Raw genomic sequence first — 27,793 nt, forward strand, 5'->3', positions numbered from 1 at the left:
CATATGGCCCTGCCCCAGTGAAAGGGTGACTTTTCCACCATAGTGGACACAGGCTGACTGGGCAGACACACGGTCTCACTATACACGACCCCACTGGCCATATAAGCCCCTCAAGTCCTCACCATCATCATGGGCAAATGTCCTACACATCATCACCCACACAACCGTCAATACCTTTCCTGATGCCACGTTTACCACCCCACTCCCAGCCCCCGGCAGTGGTTGATCACGGAATCCTCCCCTCACTCCATTCTTCCATATACGCAGACTCAACTTCCAGGGGTCACCCAGAATCCTCTCAGCCGTCTAGATTGCTCACCCCCACCTTCTTTCAAGTTACTAACCCCTCCACACCTCACTGCCCAGCCTAGGGGACTGGAAACTCAACACCCGCCTGGTGTGGTTGCAATAGAATGAATCTGCATGAGGGTGAAGAATGGCTTGTCCCGGGGCTTGATCTTTACAGACCCTTGGAAATGAGGAGGCCGCACGACTGTATTCCTATTCCTCAACCCTGGGCCAAACATAACCCAGCTTCGATCTTCCTCAACTTCATGCTATCTACCTTCCACCCCATCTCCCTGGCCTGAGTCCCCACTCAGCCTAGAGCAGTGCTTCCCAACCTTCCTAACGCTGTGACCCTTTAATGCAATTCCTGCTGCTGTGCCGACCCCCAACCATAGAGTTACTTCATTGCTACGTCATAACTGTAATTTGTCACTGTTGGGAATCATAATGTAAATATCGGATATGCGGGATATCTGACATGTGAAAAGATCGTTCAACTTCCAAAGGGGTCGCAACCCATGGGTTGAGAACCACTGGCCTAGACCCTGAGGTCAACTTGGCTTTCAGTCAACACACCAACACACGTGGCTATCTTCCTCCCTTGCCTCTTCCTGTCTCAATGTCCCATTCAGTCCTGGTGTGTTCTTTCAGGTCCAGGGAACACTGGTATCCCCATCCTATGTCCCTTGTCCCACTTCTAATCCCACCCCAAAGCAAGTGAGAAGCCGGCTCCATGCTCCACCTGCCTCTTGACTGCTCCTCTCTCCCTTTGCAAGTGCACTCACCACCGACTTGAGCAAGTTTCTTCCCACCCTCAGGGGTTCTTTGTACTCTGGAATTTTTTCTCTCTCCCCTCCCCTTCCCTCCCTTCTCCACCTAGTACTCCCTACTGTCCTGCCAAGCCTCCATTTTCTAGGCTTCATCTTCAATGCCACTGCCTCAGAGAAGCGGTGCAGCACCTTGTCTTTTGAGAAGCCCTGTTCAGCCATTATCTGTGTAGGAGTGCTGGGGACTGCTTTCCCCGCTGGGTAGTAAGCTCTGGAGATTTCACACTCCGTCTGCCTGACACTGAGAACCGGCCTCACGCACAGGAGCACTATAAATAGCATGGGAAGAACTCGGGAACTCAAGCCATGAGTGAGTCACTGTCATTCCTGCTCTGCCAAGCGCCACCTCCTCCTGCAGGACTTGTGGGGTCTCTTAAGTGATGCTTTTGGGGCAGCCCAGGTACTGTTTCTCTTGCTCAAAAAAAAAAAAGTTATTAACTGCCTAAGTGGGTGGCATTGAGGAAAACCACAAGGAACAGCAGAGCTTGAAGGCTCCCCGTAGGTTAAAAGCCTGCCTCTTCTCTTCTATGAGCAGACGGGGCCATTTTTCAATAAATGTGCTCATACGTCTCCTCCTTGTGCTAGGTCACAGCACAAGGGGTCCTCTTCCTACAGCAGCACTCACCCCATGGTCATTACATGAGTTTCCTGTGTGCTTCCTTTCTAAAAAAGACAGCACGCACATGTGATCTGGTGTTATTTTTAGTCCCAGATCAAGTGTCTACAGTCTTTATTTCCTTCTCTCTGATGCTAGTGTCTGGATGTCCAGGGCAGAATTTTAAAACATGGCCATGAGAATGTAGGCATGGCTATGGGAAAAGGGAAGGCAAACACCAGCCAGCCCCACTAAGAAGCTACACCTCACAGGTTAAGGCCAGACTGGCGCTAGTTGGTTTCCTTTAATCAAGAGACCTATGGCCTGAGCAGTGAATTAGTATCAAGTGGAGAGCCAGTGGGTCACAGGTCATGTTCAAATGTGGCCTCTTAGTCACAAGCGTTTGGGGTCCTTCAAACATTCACACGGACGTCGTCATTCTGGCTAACTTTGCTTGTAGATTCCCCACTAACCTTTCTCTTCAAAGTGTATGGGTCATCAGTGACTTCTGCGGTCTGCTCTCCCAGTCTAAATAGAACTTCACAACCAACCACATGTCTGCTCATATAGGAGGTGCTTGGGGTCATCAGAGAGCCGTTCAGTGACATCTCAGGAGCTTCGTGAAGAAAATCAGATCTTCCAAAGGAATGTGCCTTGAACCTCTCAGTGAGTACTTTATGGTTCCTGTGTAGCCTCCCTTCCAGGAGCACCGAGCCCCAAGGCCTCTGCTCCCCACAGTCAGCCCTACTGTGATCTCCACAGGTCTCACCTGGTCCGACTCCCACTTTGATGATATCTGCTCCAGAAAGGATGAGCTCCTCCACCATCTCTCCCGTCACCACGTTCCCTGCCTGTGATAGGAAGAACATCACCAGAAATGACTCTGGGGCCCATTTGGGGAGGTCATGGAGTAGTCAGTGGGGAGTTTCACTCCTGACTCCAAGGGCATGTGTGCATTGAGGCTACCAGGGTTCCAGGAGACAAAAAGAAAACAGTACCCCCAGTTCTGAAGCTGATTTAGGTCTGAGAACTGGCGAGTGTGTTTCCCAGATTCCTCTTCTGCTAAATTCTAGCACAGAAGCTAATACCAGAGACCCCTCTTGGAAAGTCACCTGGGTGACGTAATTGCATGAGAAGCTACCGGAACGTAGAATTTTAGAAACAGAAAATCCGTGAGTGTCTAGGTTGGGGCTCGTGAAACAGCTCAACGCCAATCAGGTCAAAACAAAAGTCTTCTATGGAACCCCAACTCCACAAGCAAAGAGGCACACGCAGCTGATCGAAACCCTGAGCAATGGGCACAGGCTACTTAGGCACCTTCGAAAAGCCCTGGGCTAGCTCTATAGAACTCAGAAAGCCACGGTTAGAAAACTGACCTTCTCGTGATTGAGAAAATACCCAAGTATCTGGCCCTAGTCTGGGGTTCCCACCTTGCTAGGAAAGGGCAGGCAGGCCATCTGTGTACAGATGGAGAGGAGCTTCGCTCCTAAGAATAGACCCACAAGCCAGGAAGTGGCAGAACCCATCAACCACAAGAATGCATCGACACTGGAAATCGTACAAGCGCTCTGACGGCAGGAGCTTGAAAGAGCAAAAAATAGCCCTTCTATTACAACTCACTGCCCCATAGATGCTTCAGCGGATACTCAGGATGCTTGGCAAGATGCCCTTCACTGCGTTTTCACAACCGTGCAAAGTCACATTTTGCAAAACACATCCTTTACTCTTTCTACTCTCACTGAAGCCCAAGTGTCCTTTTGCTGAATTAATTCCCTGACGGAAATATTCTTTTTTTCTTTTAACTTTTACAAAACAACTTGAACTCCACGGAAAGGGTCGTTAGAAAGAGGTGACGAGGCCGGTGTTACAGCACCGGCTGTCAACAGAGAATGATGACAAATGTCACAGATGGGAGACCGGAGTTGGGGTAAAGGTCAAGCCGTCTCCCTCAGTAGTGCAAAGGCACAGTTAGAGCTGTCTGTACAAGAATGACATGTGTGGGAGTAGATGATACAATCAAGGGACGGCCATCGAGAGAAGAGCTTGTGTAACTATGACAAAGGATGACCAGCGGGAATATATGGAAAAATCATAAGCTCCATTAAAAAAAAAAAAAGACAATAAAAACAAAGAGAGAGGGAGACAGAGGCGTGCTAAGGTACTTTATATGCCAGTAGGAGTCTACCTTTCACCTACCAAATCATCACAGGTCATGAACACTAAGTCCAAAAAAAGAATAAAAAAAAAAAAAAGAAAAGAAAAGAAAATCCCATTAACTCTCTCTACTAGTGGGATACCTTTTCTAGCCCAAGTTTTCCTGGGAAGAAATTTAAACCTCAAAAGTGTGCTTGTCACTTGTACCACAAATTCTTAGACTCTCTTCCGACGATACCATTGCAAGCAGGGCCAAAGATTTAGACACAAAGACATGCCATTCGCAAAGTGAAAGACGTTATTTTTCCCCCCACAGGAATGGTCCTGCATGATATTAGGAAGAGCCCATTCAGATAAAAGAGGACCTAGTTGGAAACAAAGCCGACATTCAGATTTTGCTGTGAAGTTTCTGCATAGGTGGGCCCCTGGAGTTAGGTCTGTGGGTAGGGAGGGGCTGGTCAAGGATGATTAAGGGAAGAGGCTCCTGTCTGTCAACATGAAACACCTTGTGTAGGGAGTAGATACAGGCTTGAGGGTGTGACAGCCCCTGGAAGCCTGATAGGCCCCTTCACTATGGTAGTTTGTGCATGTTCACTTCCTGGACGGCCATGACCAGACAAAAAAACCATGAGCCCTAATTTCAGACACTGACGCAGGCAGGAAGCAGTTTCTGCTGGGCATCCCCACTGCCCCAGTGGCATGGTTTCTGTCTGAAATTGTCCCCAAAGCTCATAGGAAATGTTAGGTCCACAGTGCAGCAGTACTGACAGGCGGGGCTTGGGAGTGGAGGGATGGATACCTAACTTCATGAGCTCTTTGGAGGGGTGGGAACAGGTACATCAGGAGATGGGGCTCAGCTGGAGGAAGTTAGCAGCTGGGGTTGGGGGTGGGGCGTATCTTTGGAGGGTGTGTCTCATTCCTACTGTCTTCACCTCCCAGTCTCTGCTTCCAAGGAGGTGCATGCTCTTTCTCCCCAAAATACACCCTTGCCATGATATTCACCTCCACACAGAGCCAGGAACCACAGAGCTACACGACCATGAACTGCAATTTCTGAAACCAAAATGAACCTTACGCTTTCTCAGACACTGTCAGGAAGCGGACTGGTATACCCTGGGGGAGCAAGCCTCGCTCCATATTCAAGTCCCAAAGGAAAGGATCCCTGGGCAAGGGGACACACGCCCACAGTCCAAGCAGCCTGGAGAGTTGAGGCAGTTAAGATGACAAACTTAAGGCCAGTGTAGACAAACTTAGTGAGGCGCTGTCCCAAAGTTAAAAGCCAAAAAGGTGGTTGGGGGTGTGGCTTAGTAAGCATTCATCTAGTACGTTCGAAGCCCAGGGTTTGGTCCCTGGTGGGGAGGGGGAGGGGGTGAGACAGTCTCCTGTAAACATCTGAAACTATGTTCAATTCCCAGTACCGATCAAGAAAATGGGGGGGGGGGAGGGGGAAGAGACTAGCTATGCTGAATTTGTGCTGAATCTGTATTAATCTAACTTAAAAGAGTCTCTAGAATTTTCAGCAGGCAAATACTTGGGAATGGTTAGAAGCTTCTCTCAGCCAACACTTCTGCCTCCCTTCCCCAGCTGGCCATAGCTGAACAGCAAGCAGATTGTTCCGAGGAACCCTGGCCTGGTACAAAGGCCAGGGATCGCCAGCTTCTGCGAGGATTCTAGAACCACTAGGCATTCATTCACAAGGTCCCTTCAGCTCAGAGAACACCAGGGGGTAGTGGATGCTAGCGCCTCCTTACAGTGCCTCTGGAAGCCAGAGAGGAGAAATTAACATTTTCAAAACCGCCAACAGCCAAAGGCGTGAGCATCCGCTGGAGGTTTCTGAATGAAGCACAGAATTTCAGGGGTCAGCGCAGGCAAAGAATGGCTTGGGTGTAAACATCTACCTTGCCAAAGTCTTCAGTTCATTGCTGGGGAAACCAACTGGAGCGGTGAAACACCTCCTGGCCTGGCAGGCAGGCACTGCAGAGGTCCTCGCTTCTGGAGGCCGTCCAGAGGCCTGTGGGAAATCCTGCTCCCTCTTTACAAGTCCTGGCTCTACACTTGTGACACACACTTTCCCTAGGCTCCCCCTGCACCCCTTTCCTGCACTGCTCTATCTCCTCTGGTGTTTGTTCTTGAGGATGGCACACAATTCACCCCAGTTTGCAAACTGGGCCCAAGCGTGGCCCTTAGCACCAGCCATTTCAAAGCGCACATCATCTTGAGAAGTGGGGCTTGTCTTTATTTTTGTGTGTTCATGTGTGTGTATGTGAGAACACATGTATGTGCAGAAGTGTGATGGTCAGAGGTCAAGCTCGGGTGTTCTGCTCCTTAGGAAACCATCCACCTTGTTTTTTGAGATGGGATCTCTCCTTTCTACCTGAAACTCTCCAATTGAGCTAGCTTGGCTTGCCAGTGAGCTCCAAGGAATTGCCTCCTTTTCCCAAGCCAGGAACACGAGAGTCAAAAAGTCCCCACAGGGCTCTCAGGTCATGAGCTGCCATGTTGGGGTACACTGTATGAAGTTGTGTCTCTGTCCTTCCTCACCTACCTAAGGCATTCTCTGATTGGCTTTAATAAAAATCATGGCCAATTAGCTAGGCAGGAAGAGGAAGGCAGAACTTCCTGGGAGGGAGAAAGGAATTCTGGGAAGAAGAAAGAGGAAGCTCCTTTGCCAGGAGACATGAGAAAGATGTGACTCTGGGCCTGGAAGGTTTAGCTAGCCATGTGGCTGGATGGGACTAGGTAGCCAGGTTAACTTAGATGAGCTAGCTGAGAGTCTAGTATCTAAGGCCTAAGGCTTTGAAATATTAAAAAGGTCTGTGTGGTTATTTGGGGAACTAGCTGGTTAAGGGATAACCACAGCTGTGTTAATTTCTAGCATTAATTAATAGATACGTAATATTAGTAATCATTTTACACTGGCAGTCTTCAGGAGTGCTGTGGTCCGAATGTCTGTGTCCTCTTAAACTTTATGTCCTGACCCTAACCAATGGGGCAGTAAGATTAAAGATGAGCCCTTTAAGAGGTCTCTCATGAATGCGTTACTATTCCTTAGAAAAAGGCAGAGGGAGCATGAGTGGGCCTTTCTGCAATGTGAGGACATGCCCACAAGTTACCTGCAAAGGAAGAGTGTCACCAGGCATTGGCAGAACTCAGCCTTGGACTTCCAGTAAGTTTCCATTGTTTGTAAGTTACCCTGTGTATGGTATTTTGGCAGCAGCCTGGAGGGAGGCACCGAGTTGGTAGGTTTAATGGTGCTGCAACTAGCTACCAAGTGGGGGTTTGGTGGGAGAGACTGAGCAAGACACCTGGGAAACGGCAATGGCCTTCAGTCACCAACACAGCTGACAAAACAGCAGGGAGGATTCAAATGCACCTCGGGGGCAAAAGCTGGCACATTAGACTGACAGGCTGACCACTCAGGGAGAGCTGGAGCAGGCCAACTCAATCCCTGTTGTCTAGGGATGTGTAAGTGGCTGGTGACACCACACAGCTGCCAAGAGGGGAGCAGTAACCAGAGCTGGGGAAAAGACCTGAGGTGAGAAGGATAGGTTGGGGATGGGGAGGAGCTGTAGGGTTGCTGGAGTAGGACTTACAACTACCTGTTAAACGTCCCTGTTTATGCGCTTTTCATAGTTCATAACGCTACCGAAGATGTGAAGCAGAACCGCTAGGCCACCTCCTAAAGCCTATGCCGTTTCCTATTAATCCTTTATAAGCACCGGATGCCAAGAGAGCAGTAAACAAGGCTCTCCTTATGTCCAATGCAACTAAGACAGGAGAAGTAGATCCCACCCTTCTGACCTGCCCAGACCCCTCCAGACCGCTCAGGAACCCCACAGAGATATCCAGACCCCTGCAGATCCTTGTGGAACCCCCAAACCCTTACAAACCCCTATGAATCCCTACAGAGCCCTACAAGACTCCTGCAGATCTCAAGACCCCTGCAGGCCCGCACACAGATCACAGCAGCCTTGGGTCCTCCCTTCTCTCCTCACCCATCTCTCATGGAATCCATGAAGGGCTCCATATTCCCAACAAATGCATGTTGAGAAGTCTACATGCCTGACAGGAAATCAAAGAAGTTAAGTTTAAGGTCAAGTGCTATCCATGGCCACCACATCCCAGTCAGGGCCTGGGGTGTCTGTTCTTCTGGAGTTCCAGGGTTTTTCTTCCCTGTTTTAAAGTGTCTTGAAAGTTACCACAAAGGCAATTGACAGGGGCATCAGGTGGGGCTTGGAACTAGGTATGCATGAGTGGTTCTGGACATGGGAAGGGATAGCGACTCCACCATGGCCTGGTGCAGGCCTTCCAAGTAGAAACGAAGGCACTGTGCTTCTCACCGATCCTGCCCAGTGGCAGGTGAACACGGACAAACACGTCCAAATGTGTCACATGAGGGATGGTCTTTATCGTCAGGGCTGCCTTCCAAAATTGGTTTTGTTATTTTATGTTATTGTGGTGTTCTAATAAGTCCCCACACCTAAGAACAAAGCAAGAGTTTTAGATTCCTGGTCTGCAGTAAATGTGGGATAACGTTCCTAGTCTTTACCGAGATGCTGGGAAGGAGACGACACTGTTATCTCCCTGCGTGTACTTGGTTTGTGTACTTGTGGATATATGAGAAAGCTAAACCCCTACTCTCGTGTGCAACAAAAGCACATGGTTTGTAATCAAAACACATGGGCGTTTCCCCAAGCACTAAATAATTCCCCACAGAACGTCCTACAACGTAGCTCAGTTCATTGTGCCTGGACATAGTGTCAGATCCCACAGGTCTGAGCTCAGTCCTGTAAGACTGCTTCACACTTGAGAAACCAACCCTGAGCAGTAGGCTACAGAGCTCCTGCCTGGCGTGGCTTCAACTCCCAAGTCCGATGCTAGAGTGATTCACGGACTCAGACACACACGTTGGCTGGCTCTCTAACTCAGCAAAGGCTATGAAAGATATAGAGAAGTCAGATGGAGATCCGGCTCAAGGGAGGGTAAGCTCTAAGAGGAGTTGTGTTGGGAATCCAAGTCAAAGGCTCAACAGAGAGAGAATCTCCTGGCAGCTTTATCCTTAGGAAGTCTATGTCAGGGAGTACAGGCATGGGTGTGGAGGGGCTCCCTCGGAGGAAGTAGGTTGACAAGGGAATGTCTTAGAAGAGGAATACCTTGACTGTGGCCCATTTTCATTCCCATGAGGTGATTTCTTATTACTTATCTTTGTTGTTGTTGCTGGGATAAAAATACCATGACCAAGACCAAAAGCCACTTAGTAAAAAGAGGTCCCTAAAGAGACAACTGAACCATGCTTACTTCTTGACAGGGAAATGTGAGGCAAACGGGTTTCAAATCACCGAGGCATCATGGCCTGAGTCATGAACTGGTCATTCTCTACATCCCATACTAAGACCAATAAAGACGAGCATAACTACAATAGTCCTCCCCCTAAAAGCCCAACTGTGACTCTAAGGACTGCCTCTTCCTTTCAAGCAATTCACCCTTGTGAGAGCAGTCAACGTACCTTTAGCAGGTAAAGGTGTTTCCATTAGGAAAAATACCAAAAAGGAAGGAAAATTTAAAAAAAAAACCCACAAAGGTATTAGATATGACACCATCACTGGCAACTCTCTGTCATTAATTGACTCACACAAAATGATTATGTCACCGAGTCCAGCCCTAGTGGCACAACTACCTATTGATCAGCCTGGCTGGGGTGTGGGACATGTTGGACTGAAACTCTAACATGTGTTTTCAATGTTAAAATAAATAGACTCTATGGTGGGGGTGCTGAAGAGCCCCCTCCCTCTCTTTTACAGGTCACACCTGATAACAAACAATAGATGCTACTTAGCAAAAATAAGGAACCCTGATTTCCATCAGGATCGCATTCATGTCTTAGACACTGATCTTCCCTAGCGTCCTCCTGTCCCTTTCCTGGGGATTTGCAACTCCTCTTGCAACAAAAGCTATGGAAAGGGGGCAGGCCCCACCTCCCCAGCAAACCACGTCTCCCAGCTTCCTCGTCCTGAAAGCATCCTACCGTACTCACCATGATGGTGTGTTCGGGAAATTTGGATCGGACCAGTTTCACGAATTCCACAAAATGTTCCGAATACCCATTGGCCACATCCAGGCAGATGAACTTCACCTGAGGCACAGCTTCCAAGATGAGGCTCATCTTCTCAAGATCATTCTGCCCGCTGCCAGAACTCACGGCTACATGCTGTGGCAAAGCGTGGCACAGACAATGGCCATGAGCAGTGGATTCGAAGGAAGACCCACCTTCCCTCCGGCGACCCTTCAAGGTCTACCCTGAGCAAACACAGAAGCTCAAAGAGCGGCAGAGGTAAAGGAGACCTGCTCCTCCCATGATCTAAACTTCATGTTTTCTTTCCCTTGACTTACACCCATCCTTGAACCTGGGTCTTGGCAACAAAGCCTCATAGTGAATAAGATTCTGAAACAGTCGGGAGACCTTGTCCTTGGTTTCTACTCTGTTTTCTCAAGCTCAAGTGTGTGGAGCTACTGGTGCAGCTACTGGAGAAACTCACAGAAGGACGACATAGGAAGTTTCCAGAAATAACAAGCGAGGGCAACAACGATTGTTTACAGATTAAGGAGCCGTGTGGCTAGGATATGACTCAGCAGTAAGCATGCCTAAGGTCATTCTCCACTGAGCTCAAGATCATCTGACCCACACTAAACCTGTGTGATGAAGAACAGTATTATCCACTTGAGAGGATCTAGAATGACCTGGGAGACGAGTCTCATAGGCATGGCTTTGGGAGATAGCGTGGTTAAGTGAATTGAGGTAGGAGAGCTGCAGCACCGATCCTTTGCTGGGATGCTAGGATTCTGGGATGGGATGATGCTGGGATTCTGGGATGATGGGATGATGCTGGGATTCTGGGATGATGGGTTGATGCTGGGATGATACTAGGATACTAGGATGCTAGGATACTGGTATGCTGGGATGATGCTGAAATGATGCTGGGATGCTGCAATGGAGGTGAATGGAGAGAAGGAGCAGAGTAGCAGAATTCACACATCTGCTTCCTGATTGTGGCCAGATGCCTCACGCTCCTGTCACCTTGACTCTCCACCACGCCCCTCTGTACTCTTGGACTGTGAGCCAACATAAATTCTCCCTTAAGCTCCTTTGGTCCGAGTATTTCAGCACAGAATTAGAGGAGGAAAACCAAGACTTCGTATCCGAAAATGAACAAATAAATAAAACCAGGGGCTGGAGAAATGGTTCGGTGGTTGAAAGTGCTTACTGCTCTCTCGGAAGACCCAGGTGTGGTTCCCAGTGCCCACACAAATGCTCACAACCATAAGTAAACTCCAGTTCCAGAGGATCCAACGCCTTCCTCTGGCCTTTGTGGGCACTAGGCATGCATGTAATACATATGTGTACATGTGAGAAAGCACACGTAACAAATAAGTCTTTTTAAAACTACACTCATATCGACGTGGGTCTTTGCTGCTTTATTTTTATGCATATGATGTATATGTAATAATTAGCTATGTGGCGTTTGCACTGTAGGAGGCGGCATGCATCATAGAAAAATGATTTAAATCTACAAGAGGGTATGTATAGGTTACACGTAGACTTACTACAGGGCCTGAGCAACCGAGGACTTTGGCATCTGCCAGGAGTCTGAGACTCTAACAGCTAACAAGGAACGTCTATACCCTTATATTGAGGGTGAAAGAGTTTGTATCGAGCCAGAATTACTTTATCTCTTAAGCCAACTTTTTGTAGCAAAAGCCCATACCTAACTAATTTAAATCATAGCGAAAGCAACCTCGGCCAAAATCATTATCTCGTTAACCAACGACCTCCCCACAAAGAGGCAGGCCCAGACCTCATTGCTGGATTTGGCTTAGAACCAGTAGATGTACTGGGAGGAAACTCACTCATGTTATGGGAGGGCTGATGGTATCATCTTTAAACGCCCATTTACTTAGTGGAACAGGGCTACTGAGACATAGCAGCACCACACGTAAGACACCTATATCGGATAGGTTTGTGTCAGCTCGACCCAAGCCACAGTCGTTTTGGAAGGAGGGAATCTGTGGGCAAGCCTGTGGTACATTTTCTTGATTGATGTGAGAGGGCCCAGCTCACTACAGGCAGTGCCTCCCCTGGACTGGTGGTGTCGGTGATAGAAGAATTCATGCTGGGCTGGAGAGATGGCTCAGCCATTAAAGGCTAGGCTCACAACCAAATATACAAGAATGCATGCCAAGCAAACTATGAGCCCAGAAGCAGCAATCACCCCAAGGTTCAGTTTCTGCCGGTCTCAAGTTCCTTCGCTGACTTCTCTAGGTGACGGACTGCACAGTGTACACGCCATAAGATGAAACAAACCCTCTTCTCCCCGGGGTTACTTTTGGTCACAGTGTGTCACCACAGCAACAGAACCCTTAAACTAAGACGTCACCTTAGGTACACAATGATTTTAGGTTATTTAGTTACACCATTATTAAAGAACACGTTCCCGGTTCCCAGAAGGAATTTTATTTTCTTTACTTAATTTCTTTTGGTTTTTTTTTTCTTTCTTTTTTTTGTTCTTTCTTTCCCTTCCTTTCTCTTTCTCTCTCTCTCTCTCTCTCTCTCTCTCTCTCTCTCTCTCTCTCTCTCTCTCCCTCTCTTTCTTTCTTTCTTTCTTTCTTTCTTTCTGATAGCACTGGGTACCGAAGGTAGGGTACCACACACTTTTCACTCCTCACAGGTAAATCCCGGATGAGCTCCATCCCTAACTTCTTCCTTTTTTATTTGAGAGACAGGCTAAGTTGCCCAGGCTGCCCTTGACCTTGAGCCCCTCCTGCCTCAGCCTCTTATGTAGCTGAGATTATAGGCTATAGCACTGGGCCTGGCTCCAGACAAAGCTTATATATTACTCTCTAACTCCTTCCTCCTGCTACCAGGCCCAGAGAACTAAGTCTCATGTATGTGACATCTCCACATATGTGTCCAGCACGGGCAGCTAGTGTCACTGAGACCATACTGGCGGCTCTTGCGTTTGATTTTCCACTCAGCAAAAATGCTCTCAGGGTTTGCTCACACTGTAAGAAGTCAGCATTCCATTCCTCTTGTGGCTGGACAGCATTCTATCGTATTGATAGGTTGTATGTGTTTGTCTATCAGTTTAGACGTTTGAGTTGTTTAGCTTGCGTTTCCTGCTTTGGGGCTATTGTACATGTGATGAGTACCCATGACCCAGTGCACGTGTGAATTACATGGCTTCATTTCTCCTAGAAATGGAACCGTTAGTCATATGGTAACTCGCGCTTCCTCTCTCGAGTGTCTCAGTCAGGGTCACTATTGGTGGGATGAAGCATGCCGACCAAAGTAATGTGGAGATGAAGGGTTTATTTGGTTTCCGCTCCCAGGGAAATCAGGATAGAACCCCAGGGAAGGAACCTGGAGACAGGAGCTGATACAGAGGCCATGGAAGGGTGCTGCTTACTGGTTGGTTCAGCCTGGTTTCTTAAAGAACCCATCCCAGGGATGGTCCCAACCGCAATGGCCTGGGCCCTCCCCCTCAGCCATCACTAAGAAAATGCCCTAGAGGCTTACCCACATCCTGGTCTTATGGAGGAAGCATTTCTCAGGCGGTTATAGCTTGTGTTAAGTTGACATTAAGCCATGATTAGGTCATTTAAAAGGGCAGCTACATTCCTCCCAACTATCTATGGGTATTCCAATTTCTCCACATCCGCAATGACTCTCACGTCATCCCAATGATGGCTATCCCAGCAGGGGTACAACAGAGTGAAACAAAAGCCAATTTGTTGTCATTAGGATGCACTATCTGTAGCCAGGAAAAAGCGGTTCGATTGGATTCACCTGGAAATCCGTGGCAGGAGGCAAGGTGACTCTGGGTATTGATGTGTGTTCTCCAAGGTGAAGCCAACACCACAGGTAACTCCTGGCATTTTCTAACATACTGTGTGTGGGGGTGGCAGGGGGAGGAGTGGCAGGTTCCCTCAGCACAGCCCCGACAGCGACCCACTAGCATCCTGTGCACCGATTCAAAGGCTCCTGACATCGATGCAGACTTTTCATCCCCCTCAGCCCTTGTCCCGGTAAAACTTGTCATCGTACCTGCAGGCATTCGGGGTGATTTTCAGCAAAATGTTTCCAGTCATCCAGGGAGTAATGCTTGTGAATGGCTGTGAACATGGCATGCTGGGAAAACAAAACCGGATTGTCAGGAGCGAGCCGGGGGAGCCCATCTCCCCCACCTCCCTGCCTGCCGTAGACAAGCATCTGCAGCTGCCTTTCATGCCTAGTTTGCTCTGAATGTGTCCCTGGGAGCCAAAATCAAACAAAGGTGTATGCAGTGAAGCAACGAATCACAAAACAGTCTCCCGCTCGGATATGATCAGACAATGTGTGTTTAGTCTTGGGAAGCCCTTGCCAAAAGGCAAGAGAGGGAATAAAGGAGCTTTTCCACCCAGCTCGCCCACCTAGCTCTTGCCCACACCCAGGGCAGGTCAAGAGCACACACACAGAGGATTCCCTAGACCAGAAGAGTGATCACCCTAATGCAAGGCTTCTGTTCAGCCAACCAAAGAACCTTGCCTTACACCCAAACCTCCCCCCAATTCACAGCCTAAATGCTTTTTGCTGAAAGCCAAGAAGAGAGGGCGTTACGTTAAGAACCTCTCTGGCTATTGAACCAGACTTTGCCACCTATCAGGCCAATGCACTGCAAACACCATGGGATTCTCAGAACAACTTTGAATGGAATTACTGTCATTAGGAGCGGAAATGAGGGTTAAGAAATACAAGAAGACATCTACAGCAAAGCTGGGTAGGGTGGCATGGGCCTAAAACGCCAGCACTTAGTACTCTGGAGGCTGAGGCTGGAGGAATGGCGGCAGGTGAAGGCAAGCCAAAGGAGTGTGGGTCCGAGGAGGAAGAGATAACCAATGTAGCAATTGCTTATAGCGATGGCCCAGAATCAAACTTCTCTGCTCCGTGGCCTCTCCTCTAACTTCTGAGTCGCCCTACACCTCTCCTTCCTCACACTAAGGTTCCATGACTATTAACTCACACTGTCTGTGCATCCCAAGAGTAGAAACCTCACAGAAGCCACACGTGGTCATCCCTGCCAATGCAGGCTACGTGGCATTCCTGAGAAACATTCCCATGAAGGTGGGAAGGGCATAGCAAGCTCCAGGTTCTTCAGTGAATAACAAGTATGAGGAGAAGCCAGGCTGCCTCTGTGTTGCTCCTTGAGCCCCCACACCCTTGTAAGTGTTAGCTGGCTGTCACTATAACAAAGTATCCGAGGTGATTAGCTTATAACGAGGAAAGGTTGGGTTTTGGCTTGGTCTGTTGAAGGGTCCCATTGTTCTCAGGACTGTGGCATGTCAGCCCACCAGGCGGGAGTACAGAGCAGATCAAAACTATTCACCTTATACACCCAGCCAAGGAGTAAGGGAAAGAGGAAGTCATCTCTAAAGACCTAAAGACCTCCTGCCAGACACCATCTCTGAAAAGGCTCTGCTCTTATACCCTTTAACACACAGACCTTCCGGGGACTTTCTCACACCACAACGTACACTAAAAATTCATGACAAGCAGCCATTGAGGAAAAGATTAGGGAGAACATGGGGTTGGGGATTTAGCTCAGTGGTAGAGCGCTTGCCTAGCAAGCACAAGGCCCTGGGTTCGTTCCCAGCTCCGGAAAAAAAAGAAAAAAGAAAAAAAAAAAGATTAGGGAGAACAAAAAAACCCACCCCATTCCTTTGGCGATTTATTTATTTGCCTCAGACTCCCTTCCTGTGGAGGCTCAGAGCTGACAGACAAACAGCCAATCCTCAGTCAGGTGGACGACCCCCAACTCCACCTTCTGAGCAGTCAGTTGAGAATCTTTCCCTCCTCTTGACGGCTTAATGATGAACGGCTTAATGATGAACGCCAGTGCCGCCTGTGGTCAGACCGGCCACCTACAGCGAGCAGCTTTTCCGACTAATCGTGTTTAGCTTTGTACTTGGCAGACATGACCAGCAAAAACAGATACACAGTTCCTGTGCTCATCCTCCTCTGGCGGCCCTCTAGCCTCAGATGTGGAAGATTCTCACCCCCGACACACAGGTCTGCGAGGCAGCAAATGCCGACACAGCTGGGATTTCCTCCATTTTTCCTGAGCTCAAGACACGAGTCAAAAGAAACCCTGAACTTGCCTTGGAACCCATCCAATTTAGAGACGCGCCCTGCCGATTCAGGAGTCCCTTTGGGTTTGCATCCTGCCTCACTACTTGGCTGAAGGCTCCAGGGCAAGATGTCCCACCTCTTTCTCCGTCTGCCTGAGTGTCCTCATCTGCGAAAGGAGCCTACCCCATGGAGTTACGATAAAAAAAAAAAAAAATTGAGAGCTACATTATAGCAGAAACAATAAACGCTCTCCAACACATTGCATTAAAATACTACATGAAACGTGACTGCTTTCGTTTTTAAAGGGATGACCCTCTCCAATATGGCATTCATCCCGTTGCCTAATTTCTTTTTGAAAGCCTAATTTCTAAAACTACCATGGGCATTTTCACAGAAGAGCTAGAGTCAGACCGTGTCACAGAGGTTTAAACATGCTATATCTTTTGACTACAGAAGCGGGGAAGATATCCTCCTTGCAACCCTCAGACTCAGCGATGAATGAGAGAGTCCAGGCACCTGACACCTCCATTCCCCCATTCTCCCAAAGAGGATGTAGTAAAGTGGGTGAGCTCTCACCTGTGACATCACCACAGCCATCTCAAATGTCCCCACGGTGTCCATGTTGGCCACGATGACGGGAATCCCTGAGTAGGTCTGCTTTGAGTTTCGAAACGTAAAGGTTCGCTCAAGGTCCACCTGTTGGCAAAAAAACACAAGAAATGAGTCGGCTCTTACAGAATACAGGCAGAATTCCCAGTGTTCAGAGCGAACAGGGAGGACACCAAGGATAAGTGTACCCCTCAAGCTCCTAGACTCTCTTAGGACCAGCGTTCTAAGGTCAGGACAGTCCCAAGAAACCAAGTAGTAAGCTATACCCACATCCGGAAGTGTAAACAGTCCTCACACACCCAACTAAGACACTAGATAGTCTTTCAGGAAGCCCAAGATCTACGTGAGGTCTCCCCTTCCTCAGCCTCTCCAATCCCTCTGCCTCCCTCTCTCCTCATCCTGTCTCATGCTGGCCCTGAGCACACACATGCACACAATGACTCCCCCAACCCCAATTCCAAGCACTGGAGGGCCCATTCCTCTTCTAGGGAAGTCCATCCACTCTTCCCCACCAACAGTGACCCTCCTTCCTCCTCCTGTCAGGTCCTCCCCATCTCCCTGTTCACCTTGAACCACACTACAGATTTACCAGCACTGAGCTACCGTTCCTTAAACCCTTTGCCTTTCCGCACTGGCAGCTGATCTGTAATCGTGAAAGCTGGGGGAATACAATGCAACCATCTGTTTCTGCAGAGACACACTGCTTGTTCCTCTGGCTTGCAGACAGCTGCAGGGAGGGCCTGGACCTCCTGGAACTGCAACTTGAGTGCGCATGTGACTAGGAGCCGTCAGGGATACCAGTAGGATGCTCCGTCAGGACTGTGGACTTAGGAGAGTCGTGTACCCTAACTCTCATCCATTGCTGTAACCAATCTCTTAGCCATGACAAGAGGAATGTTGGGAGAGGATATGGCTCAGTCAATAAAGTACTTGTCTTGCAAGCATGAGATTGTAAATCAGACTACCGGACTACAGAAAAGCCAGGCACATGCCTTATATACACATCCTTGCCATGAGGATGCAGGAGGTGGAAACAGGTGGATTTCTTAAAGCTGTTAGGCCAGGCTAGCCTGACCAATTTGGTAAGGTTCCAGGCCAACAACAGACTTTGTGTCATACAAAAGATAGGAGGACCCTGAGGATCCATACAGAAGATTGTCCTGTGACCTCCATACGTAAACTGTGCACACACACCACACACATGCAAGTACATATGTGTGGACACAGTAGGCTAACACATTCCCTCTTTGAAAGACTCTGTATCACTCATTGCTTTCACTGGACTGTGAGGCCAAGGTGAACTGATAGGGAGAAGCTTGAACTTCAGCCCTGCATGCGCCCTGGATCCCAAGCACAGACAGTGTCTGTCTTCAACCGGCCCACTTCTCTTTCCCATTCCGTTTAACTTGCACTTCACAGTCTGAGTTAAATTGGAGCACACTGGGCTGCAGCCCAGACCCTTTAGCCTTTCTGTTCTCTCTTGCTTCTACAAGTCCAGAAGGCTAGCCGTAAACAGTGGGCAGGCAGAGGAAGTGTGGCATAGTCATTCCAGGAACCTCCTAGACAGTGTCTCACCTCTAACAGAACTTCCTCTGTTGGTAAAGCAAGTCCAACTGACATCCTGCAGAGAATGTCTGAGGGAGGCCATTCCTCTCAGCTCTGTGATACTACAGCCCTGTGTATGCATGCACGCGTGTATAGGCGTGGGCGTGTGCACAGACACACACAGACACACACACACAGACACACACACACAGACACAGACACACACACACACAGACACACACACAGACACACACACACAGACACACACACACAGACACACACACACACACACACACACACACACACACCACACTCAACCTTGGCAATGAACCCTTCCCTTCCTATCTCTGCAATGCAGATTCCTGGTCCTGGAGGTGTGTGGTTCAGCAGTGAAACCCATGTTTAGCATACAGTAGGCTCTGCCAGCAAACCTTTCCCTCCCAAATGATATAAGGCAGATTCTTCCCAATATTTAGTTCTAAGAAAAAGAACTGAAATTATCTGTCCTAACCTTATCTACCCAGACACACCACACATACCACAAAACACACACACACACACACACACACACACACACACACACACACACACACACACACAGAGTCCTCTTGTTCACGCAGAGATAAATACTTTACTCCCAGGCCTTTACTCTGCCGCAGCTGCTGTTGCCCGGATACAGCACCCCTGAATACCCACTCGGATATTAGCAAACTGCCCCCCCTCACCCCCAAAATAGTTTCTGTTCTCTTTAGTGAGAGAGTCAGTCTAGTCATTACCCAGCATTCTGCAGGTCTAAAGTACAAATTGTCACATTTATCCACAGTTCCATGTAATAAGTGAGTCAAGCTTAAGGAAACACGACAGGAAATACGCTATACTACCTTTAAAAAAAAGCAATCACTCCTGGAGAGGACAGAAAGGTACCAATATGGCACGGTACAGGGAACAGGCCCTGCCTCCCACCCACACTTCCTTCCCAAATCCTTATGATCACAGGAGGCAACACCTGTATGTTAAGCTCCACAGCCAGCCACCTGCACGGTCATAAACAACTGCCACTTGACTCTGGTGTGAGAGAGGATTCCCTAGAAGCATGGCTGGCCTTGTGGGCAAACATTCTGCTAAGGGGACCACAAAGGCCTCAGCATCAGATTACAGTCGCTTGAGAAAGGAATTCCAGTATCCTGGCTACCTGGAACGGGCCTTCTGGGTGCTGACCCGACCCCAGGAAGCTTCTCCACTGGTCCTTGTGCTTCTGAAAGGTGCTTTGCATAGCTTAGCATCTCTGTGATCCACGCAGCCTCTAAGTGCACAGGGTGTCCTGAGCCAGAGCTCACACAATGAAGGCTGCCTTTGATGATCTCCAGGAACAGGTCAAGACCTCCCCAGGCTGCGTCACTCAAAGCTTCTGTGTTGGAAGCTGTATATTTTGGAGTATCTCCCTAGGCAACTCCCTGGCACTACAAATCTGGGCAAGCCTTCCTTCTAATGCCACAAAAACAAAGTTTACGCGGCTGTTACGGGTTAAATTGTGGCTTCCCCCAAATGGCACTGAAGCCTTAACTCCAGTACCTGTGAAATGGAAACTTATTTGAAAATAGTGACCAAGTTTGGTTGAGGTCACCTAAGGTATAGAATATCCCTTATCAAGAGGGGAAACACTTGGGTCATGCACTCGCCAAAGGAGGACGGCTTATGGAGATGCAGTTAGGGACTGGATTTGGACATTTACATGGCGGAGGGTCAAAAGTAGCCAGCAAGCCAGCAGGAGCTGGAGAGATGCATAGAGGGTGCTGTCTCCCTCACAAACAGCTCTGGAAAGAGACCTACACCTTGGCCAGAGCCCTCCAGCCTGCCCAACCGGGAGACAGACAAGCCTGTTGGTAAAGCCATCTCTCCTGTGGTTCTGTTACAGGAAGCTCAGGACACAATGCCAAGGTAATAAAAACACTCAGTAACGGAGCTCAGACTCATGGAGTCCCTTCCTGCTGTCGATTCTTTCCACTCTGTCCTGTTCTCTATGTCCTGTGGGTCAGCCTGTCCCAGATGGGGACTGCTAGCCCCATCTCTCTTCGATGGTCCAACAATCATGACAGAGTTGTTCGCAGATGGAAGGACATTTGTCGTGTCCTAGGACAAGGGGGTGGTACACTACTGTGTATATTCTCTAATCTGGTGTTAATATGTTAAAAGTTAAAACATATGAACAAACAGGCAAAAGAGGTTCTTGTTGGCTGGGGAGATGGCTCAGTCGTTAAAGCGCTTGCCTTCGAACATGAGGACCTGAGTTTGATTCCCAAAACCCAAGTTAAACAGCTGGGTATAGTGACACACTTACAACCCTCGAGGCCAGGCGGAGCTCCCTGGAGAGTGCTGGCCAGCCACACTAGACTACTCCGCAAAGTTTTGGACCAGCGAAAATAAAATAATATCAAAAATAAAATAATAATCATCTTTTAAAAGGTGGACAGTGCCTGAGAAGTAACCCCAGAGGCTGACCTTTGCCCACCACTAGTGCATCTGTGCACACACATGTGTGCATGCAAACACACATGAATATGTTCATAGAAGCAAAAAAAAAAAAAAACCTTACTTAAGAAGTGGGGTAGGGTGGGGTGCTAAAGCCAATACTGGGTCCCATGGAATGATGGAAGTCCCATGTGTCTCAGATAAGTCCAAAAATTAACAAACCCCGTGGCATGTCAATCTTTGGTACCTGGAACTAGATAGACACTTGGGAGATGTCTTGTCTGCTGTCCCATAAACGCATGCCTACTTTCACCAACTCTCCGTCCCCTGCCTCTGGACCAAATTTCATTTTCTGTAAGCTGATAAATCAGGCCTGGTTCTGAGCCAACTGTTGCATTGGTAAAACCCCTCCCAGCCAGATTCTGTTCTAGGTGGCAGCCATTTTCTCCCGAGCCTCCCCCTCAAAGCTGTTGAGATGTTAATCATCTATCTACTGCCTGGCTTCCAATTTGCTCCTCGATGTTATTTCTACCTGGGCGAATTCACCTCGAGTCCCTGGTTGTACCTCTGCCAGAAATCACAAGAGACACTGAGCTGGAACATTAGAGAGGCCAAGGCATTCCTTCTGCAGTGCCAAGCAAGCAAGTCACATTATCCGAGCTCATCCACCAGGCAGGAGTGGCCAGCCCCAGGAGGCTAGATCACAAACAATTGGAACAGCTTGCTAGGTAGCTTTCTCACAAAAGCTACAATAGGAGCATCAGTCCTCGAGGGCACCAATTCCCACTGTGACAGGTATGCACAGATTTCAAGGTTCAACCCAGGCTGGGACACTAAGAGTGACCATCAGTCCCAAACCAAGTGTTTCATGACATCATACTGCTCGGTCATAAATATTAACACTGCCCGGTCTCAAGAGCTTTCCTAGTTCAGAAAATGCCTTGTATGGATAAATATGTATTTATAAATATGTATTTACTTATAAATAAGTGGCTCACGTCTAAATAAATTTTAAACAAACATTAGGGGGAAAAAAAAACAGACACTGAAAGCCACCAAATTACTAGTCAGCCCAGAATGTAAACACTTCATTCTGACCTAGGTTTAGGAACTTACTGGTTTCTATTCAACACTCCAGGTGTGTGTGGGGGGGATCGCCAAGTATTTGTTTTTGTTCCAAGGGTTTGCCCTGTTCTTTAGCACGTGACAGCACACGATGAAGGGCAGGCCCAGCAGCATCTAATCTGGGTGGATAAGGGTCCATTACTTCTCCTCCCACCCCACCTCACCCATTAAGTCTTGTTCAGTTCTGCCTCCAAGCAGCCAATGCCCCTGCTTAGGGAAAGTGACTTGGTTCTACTCTCTCATTGGCTAGCACAGGAGGCAGCCCTAATGCATACCAACCCTCAGCTGGCAGCTGCGAGCACTGCAGTCGGGCCTGGGCAGCAGAGCGAGTTGTTTGCTGAGGGGATTTATTTATGGTCTTGTTTGTTGAGCAAGCGGTATGGGGCGGGCAGGCTGGCTTAGCTTTCCCGTGTCCTTTCAGGCTCTTCCTCCTGAGTTCCCCCACAGAGCAAAGCCCCGGTACAGGAACAATTCCTCCAGGGAGCTCTGCCTTTCTTGAAAACTATTTATCCTTCAAGGTCTGACCTCGGCCCTGTCCCGTCTCCACCTGTTCCCAAGCGTTCATCACATTATGGTACAACTAACTTCCAAATGGCCCGAACGACCCTCACCCCAGCACTGTCCACTTGTCTCACTCTGGGAACTGCAGGCTGTCCCAGTACCGCAGAGTGCCACCAAGAATCAGATCCCCAAGCTTGGCCTGCAAGACCATTTAAACTCAGGGGAAAAAAACGAACTTAAGTGCCTGCCTGAGCGCCCGGCTTTTCCACCCTGTTCTCAGACACAGGAACTGATGCCACAGCAGAGGCAGGTCCCAGCGCCTGGAGACACTGCTCCAAAATCCAAGAATCTGCAGTTGCATTTCATCTTCATTTCACACTAACCTCACCGTTTCCTCTCCTCCCTGAGAGAGTCTTTCCTGAGACCATTCCTTTTAAAGTCACTGATCACTCGGTTGGTTGATCTACTCTGCCTCCAATGTGTCAGTGTGAACTTCCCCAAGCCCACCGCCGGTAAGCAGATGCATTTATAATTCCAGGCCGGAACTAGGCCCCCCTGTCACTGACCCTAACTAGAAACAGTCCAGGTGTAAGAGAAAACCTACTGGCCTTCCCCCTTTCTCAGGGGGGAGAGGGTGACACCCCTGCCTCGGGCACAGATAAGGCACCCTGTGCCTCCCTGTGCACCCACTTCCCCCTTGCCAACCCGAAGGCGGTATGCCAGCGGCCCCACCTCGGATCGGCTCTTGAGGCTGCTCCGTTTAGGTCGCAGCAGAACATCCTTGAAGTCGAGTTTCAGGTCCGCGTCTATGCGGGGCATGGTGCTAGCGGTGCGCGGTAGCTTCCTGCGGCGGAGGCGGTGCGAAGGCCGGCGTCAGTCAGGAGCTGCGGGGCGCGTGCGTACAGCGGCGCCGGGATGGCTGTGCGCAGACTGATGCTCCGTGAGCCCGGTGCGCACACCGTGTTCTTATGCCCGTGCGCCCCGAGCCCGCAGCACAGTTCCCCCTACGCTCGGCGCCCCTGGGGCGCGCCCCGCCCCGGCTCCCAGGGCCCGCCCATAGCACCGCCTACATCCCAGTCTCAGAGCTAAGCCCCGCCCCAGGCCCGGTTCCCACTGCCTAACCCACCCTCCCTCCTTCTGCTTGATCCTAGCTGTGCGCCTGGACTCCCTAGAGAGCTCAGGCCTAGGCTGAGCTGTGAGATGTGTGCGGATTAAAAGGAGACTTGCAACAAAGTCTCCCATTCCCCAGAGGGTACCCTGGTCTTACTCATAAGGGTGACACAAGGAAAAGGTTAGGAGACCAGGAGAGTGGCTGTTCTGTTCTGTTTGTTTTGTTTTGTTTTGTTTTTTTGTTTTAGGACAGGGTTTCATTAAGTAGCTCTGGCCACCTTGGAATTCACTATGCAGACCTGGCCAGTCTACATAGTCACAAAAGATCTGCCTGCCTCTGCCTCCCTAGTGCTCCCTCCTGAGAGTTCTGGGATTAAAGACATTAGCCACTAAGCCTGGCTGTAGGATGTGGCCTTCATTATCCTCTGGCAAATATGTTCCAAAAAGAATTCCCAAACCTCCTCTATCCAGGGAGGAGTGGGGAGGCCCACTGACTTGGTGGGAAATGCTAGTCAGTGCTTAGCTCCTGCTAAATGCTGGCAGGGTAAACAAAAAGATTGCCGGAGGATAAATCAAAGTTCACGTGCAGCATTCCTCCGGGATTTGTGAGAAAGGGCCACCTACTTTGGCATATACCTGGGATCACATATCACAGCCCAAAGTCAACCTCCAGGCTCTAGTAACCTTGGGTCTCCCGTAACACAGGATTGCTATAAATGCCAAGGCCCCTGTGACAGATAGCCTTCTGGTTCTCACCTACCCAACTCCTTCTCCGCTATGCTAGTTCCCAGGCTGTTCCAGATGACCTGCCCTCCTCCTCCTTGTAAAGGGCAAGAGTCTCTCATCATTTGTTGCTATTTCCCACCCCCGACCCCAATTATTTTCTCTACCCTCCCCCACAAAGAGCCTAGCCAGGATCAGTCTTCTCTCTGCTCTGGACTCTTCCAGATGCCTCTGGCTGTTTCCTCGTCTACAATAAAAAGTGGAGTGGTTTGAACAAGAATGGGCCCTATGGGTTCCTATATTTGAATGCTTGGGAATCAGGAGTGGAACTGTTTGAAGAGATTGGGTGTGCCCTGGATGGAGGATGTGTGTCACAGGGGGTGGGCTTCGAGGTTTCAAAAGCCCAGGGCAGGCCCAGGGTCATTCCATCCGCGTGGCTTGCTGTCTGGTATAATATAACAGACTAAGCCTCTGAAACTATAACCAAGCCCCAAGGAAATGCTTTCTTTTATAGGAGCTGCTTGGGTCCTGGTGTCTCTTCACAGCCATAGAACAGTGACTAAGACAAAAACCTTCTCCAGAACCATGGAGCAGTCATCATCCTGGTGGTTTCTTTATTGCACCCTTACTTACAAAAGGCTAAAAGTTTTGGCTTCCCTAATTTCACTCTCAGGGTGCCCACCAAGTGTTGAGACAGGCCTCTAGTGCGCTCAAGAAGAAAACATTGGGAGGTTATCCAAGGGGCGGGGGTGTGTGAGACTGTGTCAGGCAGTGGCGATGTGGATGCCCAGTGTCCCAACTATACAGAAGAGTGGGGGCGGGGGGCGAATGAGGGAGCAGGAAAAAAAAAAACCAAGCCTTACGTCAATGAAGTGTCTTGGGGCCCCTGCCTAGGTTGAAAACTTGGTCACATTCCAGCTGGGTGACCTCGAGGGTGTCTGACTCAAGTATTTTCATAGGTTAAAAGGAAAGGTTAGGACATGGTGGTGGCACAAGCCTTTAATCCCAACACTCAAAAGAAAGAAACAGGCAGATCACAGATCTCTGAGAGGCCAGCCTCATTACACCTCATCTGCATAGTGAGTGCAGGGATAACTAGGGCTAGATAGAAAGACCGTGGAAAGAAAGAAAGAAAGAAAGGAAGAGAAAAAGAAAGAAAGAAAAGAAAGGAAGGAAAAGAAAAGTAAATTGTTTGATAGTTAGGGTTTTTATTGCTGCAATAAAAAAGTATGACCGAAAAGCAAGTTTGGAAGGAAAGGGTTTATTCACCTTACACTTCCACATCACAATTCATCCTAGAAAGAAATTAGGACAGGAGCTCAAGCAGGGCTGGGACCTAGAGGCAAGAGCCAATGCAGACGGAGGTCATGGAAGGGGGCTACTTACTGGCTTTCTCCTCATCCTTGTTCAGCATGCTCTCTTATAGAACCCAGGATCATCTGCCCAGGATGGCCCCACCCACAATGCCTTACAGCCATATCCTATATGGAGTCATTTTCTCAATTGAGATTTCTTCCTTTCAGATAACTAGCCTGTGTCTAGTTGACATAAGATTATCCATCACAAAAGTACAATTCATGCTCTGGGTTAATTTTTTAATAACTGGTAGCTGTCTTCGTTACTTTATATTGATGTGATAAAGCACCGTGACCCAAAGCAACCTGGGGAGCAGGAAGTTTATTGTGCTTACAGATTTATCCTCAAGGAAGCTAAGGAGGGAGCTGAGGTAGAGACTGTGGAGGCTCCATGGCTCGATCAGCTGGTTTCTTACACCCAGAATTGTTTGTCCAGGATGGTACCACCCACAGTGAGCTGTCCCCTCACACATCAACTGTCAGTCAAGAAGATGCCCCACAGACTTGTCCACAAAGCAATCTGGTGGAAGCAATTTCTCAACCAAGGATGCCTCTTCCCAGATGACTCCAGATGTGCCAAGTTGACCCAAAAGAATTAGTAGTTGCCATTTGGACTCACATGTTCCTTATGTTGTAGATCGAGATTGATAACTACATCAGGCAGGAATTATTAGCCATAGCAGAACACAGCCACCGTTCCACTCTGTCCCTTCCAGAAGTCCCAGTTAAGTGTTTTAGCACTAGCCATATATACACACATTCCATCTAGGTATCTCATCAAGTTACATCTCAGAGGAGTGCTAAGAAACTCCTCCTCCCTTTCCCCCTGTTTTAAATAAGTGACCGCAATCTGATCAGACAATTCTAAAAGCTGTTCCTGGTTGTGTCCTTTTACTACAAATGTAGTTTTGGGTATTATAGAAAATTGCAGGTTCATGGCTGGAGAAGGAGAGACATTTTAAGCAAATGTCATGAATTAGTTTTCTCTTGCTGTGATAAGACACCACAGCAAAGGCAACTTCCAGAAGAATTACCTGGGGCTTACAGTTTCACGGGGTTGGAGTCCACGACCATCGTGGCAGTGAGCAGGCAGGCAGGCACCAGAGCTTATGAGCCACAAGAATAAGGGAGGGGCAGAGAAGGAGGGAGGGAAGGGGGTTGGGGGAGAGAAACTAGAAAGGGGTCATTGGAAACCTCAGAGCCCATCCCCAGTGACACCCCTCCTTCAACAAGGCCACATCTCCCAATCCTTCTTGAACATTTCCTCCATCTGACAACCAAGCGTTCAAATCTAGGAGCCTGTGGGGGGCATGTGTGTGTGGACCCTCATTCAAACCTCCACAACAGACGGTCACAATGCAAAGATTGTTGATTCTCAGCCAGTGGGAGGCTTCAGTCAGAGTGAGGGGCTCCTTTCCCTCCCCATGTTCCTATAATTTCCTGTCATTCTGTCCTGCTCAGAATCACGTCCATTCCCTTCCTGTTCTCGGCAGCCTCACCCGTTCTCTATGAGTTAGCACGTGGTTCAGATGACCAGGAAAACGCCTTGCCCAACAGCGACATTAACACAAGTGCCTGCAAACGATCGAGGTCTTAGCCTGTCCCATGTGCTCCCATTACCTTTACCCCACAGGAAGTTCACCCGTTTTCATGGAAGGAAATCAAAGGAACCAAAGAGAAAATATTACACCATCAGTCCAGCCAGTGAAATATTTATGACCCTTTACAATCTGTGGAAACTCAACACAGAATGAAACAAGAGAAACCAGTGGACTCTGTATGCCTTGTCATAGTCATCGTCCTATAGGCAAAGCCGACTTAGGCTGTCTGTCGTGTGACACTCTCTGGTACTGAAGAGACGGAAGTTTGCAGTAGGCACTGTCATGCCTTTTCTTTCTGGAACATTCTAGATAATAGCATAATATTCTATCCTCCTCAGACATAAAATCATGTTCCTTAAAAACTCAGTATGGGTTCTAATTCTTTCCCATGCATTTGTAGAGCCATTTCCTCCAGACTGAAATGTTCCCATCTGGAGAGGAGATTTAGGAGCTCAGAAAATGTACAAGACGCTTGAGGCCCCTTCTTGAGCTACATAGGCTATGCGCAATCACTGGAGAAGAGGGGACTCAAGAACCGTAGCTCTCGGCAAGTCCTACCAGAGCCATGGGCTCTTCCAGTGTTACCTGTTCCGGGCAAGGGACTTTTCCACAATATATATGATTTTGAGTCACTCCTGTATGTAAGGCCTTGACTTCATTGGTTTACCATGCTGTACTTTGACATGTACTCCCCAGGAAATCACCCTAACAGATGCCATAGTGGACTCTGC

At 48.8% G+C, this 27,793-nt stretch overlaps 1 protein-coding gene across 2 annotated transcripts in view; it reads right to left on the bottom strand.

Moving 5' to 3' along the window:
* The window catches only part of Gmpr (guanosine monophosphate reductase), a 37,816-nt gene extending 14,487 nt beyond the window's left edge, over positions 1–23,329 (bottom strand). Inside the window, exons 1-5 of one of the 2 annotated variants that reach the window (XR_010058805.1) lie at positions 23,006–23,329; positions 16,601–16,720; positions 13,964–14,047; positions 9,899–10,072; positions 2,480–2,561 (exon numbers count right to left, since the gene is read on the bottom strand). Coding sequence is in view for 1 of the 2 variants with exons in the window: in NM_057188.2 (NP_476536.2) it covers positions 2,480–2,561; positions 9,899–10,072; positions 13,964–14,047; positions 16,601–16,720; positions 23,006–23,092 (547 nt within the window). In the remaining variant the exon portion in view is untranslated. The remainder of the gene's footprint in view (positions 1–2,479; positions 2,562–9,898; positions 10,073–13,963; positions 14,048–16,600; positions 16,721–23,005) is intronic. The other variant, NM_057188.2, reaches the window with a different exon arrangement.
* Between the last annotated feature and the right edge of the window lie 4,464 nt (positions 23,330–27,793).

Source organism: Rattus norvegicus, chromosome 17, assembly GCF_036323735.1.
Source record: "Rattus norvegicus strain BN/NHsdMcwi chromosome 17, GRCr8, whole genome shotgun sequence".
Taxonomy (NCBI): domain Eukaryota; kingdom Metazoa; phylum Chordata; class Mammalia; order Rodentia; family Muridae; genus Rattus; species Rattus norvegicus.